Source organism: Oreochromis aureus, linkage group 13, assembly GCF_013358895.1.
Source record: "Oreochromis aureus strain Israel breed Guangdong linkage group 13, ZZ_aureus, whole genome shotgun sequence".
Classification (NCBI taxonomy): domain Eukaryota; kingdom Metazoa; phylum Chordata; class Actinopteri; order Cichliformes; family Cichlidae; genus Oreochromis; species Oreochromis aureus.
Genome location: NC_052954.1, coordinates 22,308,322 through 22,315,785, shown reverse-complemented (window position 1 = coordinate 22,315,785; position 7,464 = coordinate 22,308,322). Strand labels below are relative to the sequence as shown.

The window sequence follows — 7,464 nt, the reverse complement described above, 5'->3', positions numbered from 1 at the left end:
ACGTAATCGTGCGTCGCACTTCTATTTTTACACTAAAAAGCTATTTTTGAACATGAGTGCACCAGCGTGCTTCAGACGCTGGCAGTAAAAGACAATAGACTGTAAGTGCGCAAACACAGCGACTGCTTTAAGCACTTTTTGTCCTTAAAAAAAAAAAAAGAAAAGCCGTCCATCATGTCAGTGCGCAATTGCGCAGCAGGAACCCCTGATGTGTGAGACCAGTGACATGGCCATTGAAAAAACTACCGCAGCGCCGCAAGAGAACCAGCCTCCTACTGTGACCCCATTCCAGTGAAGAAGACTTCTAAATTCCCCCACAGTGACAAGGTGAGCGGTCTCTGTGCGAATTTCCCACAACCCCATCTTCGACGCTGCTGAAAGAGTAGCTTCGTGTAATGAAGACGTTCGGATCCCGGTGAGGGTAAGCAGCATGTTCATGTGTTGGACTCATATACGTTGTGCCCACAACTCACGATGACAGCTCGCATCAGGACTGTGGATGCACTTTTCAAAAGTCTGGGTTTCTGAGAGGAAGCATGATGGACGCAGCGGACATAGTTGCCTCTGTGCTGGTTTTGGGGATTATTGTCGTGTCGCTGCTGTCCAACGTTGTGGTGCTGATCTGCTTTATGTACAGTCCGGAGATCCGCAAACAGGTACCCGGTCTTTTTATTCTCAATTTGACGTTTTGCAACCTGTTGCTGAGCGTGTCCAACATGCCACTAACTCTGATCGGGCTCATCACCACGGGCCACCCTGGGGGCAGCGGTTTCTGTCAAATTGTGGGTTTCCTCGACACTTTTCTCACCACAAACTCCATGTTGACCATGGCAGCTCTTAGCATCGATAGATGGGTGGCGGTGGTTTTCCCGCTGAGCTACCACTCAAGAATACGGCACCGGGATGCAGTGATAGCTCTAGGATACACGTGGATACATTCACTTTGCTTCTCCACGGTGGCTACCTGCCGTTCCTGGGTCGGCTACAACCACCTTTACGCATCGTGCACGCTGTGCAGTGTGAGAGCGAAGGGAGCCGGGACGCAGTTCATCATTTTCACCGTGGTTTTGCACTCTCTCACTTTTCTTCTCACGCTGATCGTGCTGTGTGTAACGTATCTGAAAGTTCTCAAAGTTGCGAGGTTTCACTGTAAACGCATCGACGTCATCACTATGCAGACACTGGTGCTGCTTGTGGATATCCACCCCAGGTAAACAAGCATTAGAGATGCATTCGCTCTAATCCACCTGTCCTTTTAATACGTGTCTTTTCATAAAATATTTCCACCCGTTGTCATTTATCTTATCCAGTGTGTAATGTATTGTCGAAGAATCATTTGGATACTTTGGACGTTAAATCATTCTGTCAGCAAATTGTGATTATATAAGAAAACCTTTATTTAGTGCATTTATTTAAATCAACCAGAATCTTTACAGATTTACTGGCTGTTATAAAGCTGTCCATCATTTTGATCACATCTATCAAAATTTGTAATCAAATTTTGAACATTTGATTGAAGAAAATAACCACATTTGATTCCTAGTAACAGAACTGAAATGCTCTCTCTTTGCATTTTTTCTTTTTATCTCTGTAGTGTGAGAATCTCTGATGTAATTGTCTTAGATAACAGTGCACAGTGTACTGTTCTCTTCAAGTCTGCCCCATATGTCTTCTCTTTGGACTGCTTCATTATGTCTGTATGTCTCTGGTCATGCATACAACGGAGATAATCTTACCTGTGTGCTTTGACAGTGTACGCCAGAAATGCTTGGATGAACAGAAGCAGAGGAGGCAGAGGGCCACCAAAAAAATCAGTACATTCATCGGCACATTTGTGGTGTGCTTCACGCCTTATGTCATTACAAGGTGAGCAGCGATGTATAACGCTGTATATGGTTTGTGGATGTGTATGTGTGGGTGGGTGGGAGCAGAATCCATGTTTGTGAGAGATATTTACCACCATACTGTCACCAGAAGATGTGAAGGTTTCGTGCATTTTTCTTCATTTTGAATCAAACGATTAAAAGTACATTTTTAACAATTCTCGTCAAGGAGATATCGAACTACAGCTAATGATCAAAAGCTTATCAAGTACAGCAATACAGATGGCAGTAACTACTGTATGTGTAAGATGATATTTTAAATGTTTTAGCTACTACATCTTTACTTCATTCTTTACAGTATAATGTGCACTCACTGTTTGCACTTACTGTTTACAACAAGAACAAAAAAATTGCTCTTGCTGGTTTGTCCAGCCTTTATTTTTTATGTAATAGGAATTTAAAAAGAAATCATTATTTGCAAGAAGTTGAGAATCCACAAAAATCACAGCCATCTGTTCAGATTCCCCAAACATAGTGATGACATTTCAGTGAAGTGAAATGAAGTGATGACATTTTCACAGTACTGAGGCAGTGGTGGAGATTCATTAAGTGTTCTAGATTTCTTCCATTTCACTCATGTAAGAAGCTGCACTTTGTCCATCAATTGTACGTGACTTTTCTTCCCATTTTTTCTCTGTTTGAGGTAGAATTGTAGAGCTTGTCACCCCAGGACCCATAAATCCTCACTGGGGTGTGCTGTCCAAATGCTTGGCCTACAGCAAGGCAGCAAGTGACCCATTTGTCTACTCACTGTTGCGTCACCAGTACAGGAAGACCTGCAGCCTTCTGGCAAACAAAGTCCTCAAGAGGAGCACGTTCAACTCCTCCTCGCTCAGGATAGAGAACAATGCAAGGAGAAGTGACAACTCCTCCAATGCACCCAACGATGTCCAACCACCAACTGAAAAACCCCTCGGCCAGTGAACGTCAACACAGTGACGACTGAAGCGTTGATCTTGGATGCTGACATTTTCTTCTGAGTTTGAGATAACATAAAAAGTGATATTATAATATCAAACGTTTCTCATGTAATTACTTGTTAAGGGACAAGATATTTTGTACTTTTTATTGTGAACAAATTCAATGAAAAGACCAAAACCAGCAACGTGTTACTCTGCATCTCCATACTTTATTAATTTGCCACAGTTTCTGACTTAGATAGCTAAATGCTCAGATTGTTCTGCTTTTTTTGGCATCTGTATTCCTGAAGGCAAAAATGCATTGACCGTTATTGCCAGTGACATCTCTTTATTTACAGCAGATACCCGTGTTCATGATTACAAGAAGCATGTCACACAGTGCTACTTACTGTAGATGTGTTTTTCAATTACTATTTGTTAACTCTCAGTCGAGTAGGTTAATTGTGGGGGGGGGAAAGAAATGTAGGCCAGTTATGTTTGTAGACTTTAATGGCATTGAGGATTTAATACAAGTGTACATCTTTTTCTGCAAAGGTCTTGGACCTGTTTCTCGTGAGATAGTTTTGTAGCATTCTGATAAATTTGTGTGAAATACCTAGACTGCTGTGACATGGCAATCTAGTGACTGTTTCAAAGGCACAAACTGCAGCGCACGTGAACAAGATTGCCGCCCCATCTCCAAAATGCGGAACAAAGGAACAGAAGTATATGTATTACCTCAAATCGATGTATTTATAAGTTATATTGTTTGAAAAAGATGCTCAAAGTGTTGTGTTCCACCTAAAGCGAATGGCTGCATGTCTGAAATTCAAGCATAACCTCTGACCTCACTCATGATGAAGAAAGCTGGATTAAATACTTCATGTGTTCATGGAATCATTTAAAGCAGATGATATTTTAAAGTTGTGTTGCATCACACTGATAGTTTTATTGAAAATACTGTACAGTATAACTGTGAGGCCTGACTTCTAAAGTGCCTATGAAGTCTCTGATTGAATCACAACTCAACAGAGGGAACACGTTTCTCAATGGTTGTGTTATGGTAAAGTGTGTGATTTTAATCCTGTTAGGTAGTTCGTTTTGTAAGTAATGTTTATTTTGTAATACAACCTCGTTATTTGGTTGCGTAAGGCAACACAAGGTGAAATGTTATTGAATGTGGTAGCAGCTATTCGGTAATGTGTAATTAACATTTGAGCTCATGTCATATGAGTGGCTGTGCGATATCTGTGTTGTAAGACAACACTGACTAATCAGGATGTTGTGTTTTTACTTTACTGTGACAGTATGAAGCCTTTAAAAGGCAAAAAAAAAAATCTATTTATTTTTGTCAAAACCATGTCTGATTTTTGCTAATACGTTTGTGATGATATTGCAATAAATGCTGTGCATTTTGACATTTTGAAACTGTGCCAAGCTGTCTTCTTAAACATTTATCATCTGTATTTTTATTGAGATGATGCATAGAGAATTCAACAAATCTGATCTTGAACAATGCTTTACTATAGCACCAGTCTGCCAACACCTTTATTCTCCCACGATGATTAAGTCATGGAGAAATAATAATTAACATGAAAAATCATTTAAGATGGGTTCCTCCCACAACTGCTGCTGTTGATGTGGCAGCAGAACAAAGACCTAATACAAAAGCATCAGGATTGAAAGTTAAAGGCTTTCTTAATTGCAGAGCTTCTAGAAGGAGTGGGAAAAGAATAAAAGGAGCCACAAAAAGGGATGGAGGTAGGTATTACCTCGCCAACTGCTGTGGCAGTTTTCAAAGGTCCTTGCCATCATCCATCCTACTTAAATCCAATGCAAAGCAAATTGAATCAAAAAATTTGAAACGATCATGTCTTGTCATAAGACAAAACTGCACCCAGTAAATTGAATTATTCACCAAAAGGGCAAAAGATGAGCTGACCATATCACTGTGAAGCACACCAAGCGAGGGCAATTAGCTGAAAGTATTCAGAGAGTTTGGAAGGAGCCCCAGTCTGGAGGTGTGTGTATACCACATCTCCCTGGGAGATTTAGTGAGTGGGTAGTGGCAGACACAAACCTGCCATACACGAAACGCTGTGTACAGACCTAGCGATTAAGTCACTGTGCGTGGGAAGGACAAGAAAGCAGAGGAGGAAGAAGAAGAAGATGAGTGCGCTGGATGACTTCATGCGACCCGAGTGTCGGGGCACAAGGAGTGGCGCTCGCTACAGTTCTCCCACTCTGACAAAGCAAAAGTTGTTCATGTAAAAAAACATTTAGGACTATGTGAGGTAAAAATTCAGTTGAGTATGAAAGGATTTATTGTTTTATGTGAGCTTTAAACGCTGTAAAAATGTGACTTCCTGATCAGATTATGTCATGTCTCATAAACTGATCAAGCTCAGTTTAAAAAGTCAGTGCAGTCACCGTCTTTACAGTGTTGTGTGAGTTTATTGAACAAGCCATAGCAGGTCATCATACCACAATAGTAAAGCAAAGTAGAAATAGATTACAGTAGATTACATAGATTACAGTATGTGTGTGCAAATTTATCATAAAGGACAAAGCTCATAAAGAAAACATTAATAACTCATAAAAACATGCAAACATGGCAGACCTCTAAATTCCTGAAAATATGCAGTAATGAAGTTTTAGAGCTAAAGAGCCACTACGAGCTAAATGTGGCATTTCACACGGGTGTTTTTAAAAGACTGTAGCAAAATAAATTGGCTGTCAAATTTGTGCAAGACTGCCACGGTAGCTGGAGTCACCCGTGTGCTGCAACCTCTTTTAATCAGCAGCAGCTACAGCGAGCTGAATAAGAAAAGAATCACACAGCACACACTGAGAAAACGTAACTGACTGATCTTTTTAATTTCTGTCAGACAATCTTTCACCGTGAGCTCCCTCTGGTCTGCTCATTAATTGCAGAAGCACATAGACGGGTTTACATACAGTATCCGTAGATGTTTAAACATGGCATATCCAAGGAAAACAGCAGATAATGATGATAATGAAGGCATGACTTTCTATTATGTCCCCTTGTCTCACTAGGCCCCTATTCTCTAGTTTTCTTTGTCTTTAATCTCCAAGTATTCCTTATATAGCAGTTTATCCAAATCACTTCCAGTAAATCTACCAGACAAACCACATAATATGAATCATGGGAATGTTGGGTTTAAATGTCAAAGTATTCCCCATGCCCTTAAGCAAACAGCCTGCCCTGCTCATAGATGTAATAAAAAGACCATCTATTTTTGTCCAGGAATGCTGCATTTGTTTTTTTTTCCCCTGGGTTGTTTATTTTTTTATTTCTTTTCTCTTTTTTGTCCCCAAAACCATTGCAGAAACATTTAAAGAGTATCACTGCCTTCAAGGGAAAACCTCACACTACTGTTTTCAGTATCTTCAAGGACTTCACGGTTAATTTTAACATTCCACAAATTTAAAGAGGCAATAATTCAATCTACTCAAAGATAAAGATAAAAACAATCTGATTTGGAAGCTTTTCACATGATAAAATTAATGAGCAGCAAGAGTTATTTGTTTTGATGCCATGGATAATTCACCATAAGGACAAAGTCCATGCTGCGTGTTCATGTCTGCAGCAAAAATGTCAAGCAAATATTACATTAATAGCATTACAAGTTTGTTATGCTCCAGCCATCTGTTCAGCTTGTAAACATTGATTCTACTGCTTATGGACATGCCAATATGTGTTTATGTATCTGCATGTTTGAGCATTAACTGCATACTGATGCCCACTTGCTTTTCCAAAATGAGACAAATTTAAACTATAAAACAAATGATTTAAGATAAGTGGTCAAAGAGGTCACTTTCACAAACTGGCTCAAGCTACAATGATGTGAAAAATAAAGTTTTATTTGTAGTCCTGTGAAAAATAAAGAGCACCATTACTGAACAGTAACTGAGGGTCATTAGCAGCTAGGTCCTGCTAATTGAATGCACTTAATTAACTGATTATCAGCAAGTGTGATCACTAGTTTTGGCATTTTGTTAGTGTGGAGCATCTTGGTGTGTGTTAGCACAGTACTACAATCTTCCCAGGAGTGGACATCCCAGCAGACTGACCCCAAGGTCCGACAATACTCAGAGAAACTACAAAAAACCCACGTCTGCATTTGGGTCAGATCCTAGTTAGCATGCTAAATGTAATGACAGTATAACAGAAAAAGACTGAACTAGTAAGGGTTGTTTGGAAGGGCTGGAGAAAAGGGTGAGCGGAGTAGACAGACAGCAATTCATCTGGGCCAGCTTTTACAACCTGGAAGCCCCAGGATAACTGCAATGGCTGATAACCCTCCCTTGTCAACCAGTCATCATCAAGAGTAGGGCTGGACCACCTCGGAGACAGTGGGAGGGGTGACATAGTCACCAAATCCAACAGAGACCATAGCTGTCTACCTTAAATTGAATTGTAATCCATCCAATAGAGACCAAAAGAGACATTTCATTCTGAAGCACAAATGTCAACCTCAGACTAGTGATTGTGCTGTATAACCACAGGAGTCAGTGGCATTCATCCTCTCGAGACCAGTCATCCTGTGTAATGCATTGGCAAGCCATCAAATAGTTCAATTTTCAATAATCATAAACACAAAAGGATCAAGTTTTATTTATTTATTTAAATAAAAGTCATCATGATGATATTAGAAAAC

At 40.1% G+C, this 7,464-nt stretch overlaps 1 protein-coding gene across 1 annotated transcript; it reads left to right on the top strand.

The window, feature by feature from the left end:
* Positions 1 to 221: 221 nt before the first annotated feature.
* Positions 222 to 4,089, top strand: LOC116322193 (G-protein coupled receptor 26-like). Its single transcript, XM_031742201.2, has 3 exons — positions 222 to 1,210; positions 1,753 to 1,866; positions 2,531 to 4,089. The coding sequence occupies exons 1-3, from the start codon at positions 537 to 539 to the stop codon at positions 2,805 to 2,807; spliced, it is 1,065 nt and encodes a 354-aa protein (XP_031598061.2). The 5' UTR covers positions 222 to 536; the 3' UTR covers positions 2,808 to 4,089.
* Positions 4,090 to 7,464: the final 3,375 nt, after the last annotated feature.

Excerpts from the sequence above, each read along its gene's own strand:
- LOC116322193 (XM_031742201.2), top strand. The coding sequence starts at position 537 with ATGATGGACGCAGCGGACATAGTTGCCTCTGTGCTGGTTTTGGGGATT. Across the intron at positions 1,211-1,752 it reads CTTGTGGATATCCACCCCAG|TGTACGCCAGAAATGCTTGG; the intron begins GTAAACAAGCAT and ends GTGCTTTGACAG. Across the intron at positions 1,867-2,530 it reads ACGCCTTATGTCATTACAAG|AATTGTAGAGCTTGTCACCC; the intron begins GTGAGCAGCGAT and ends TGTTTGAGGTAG.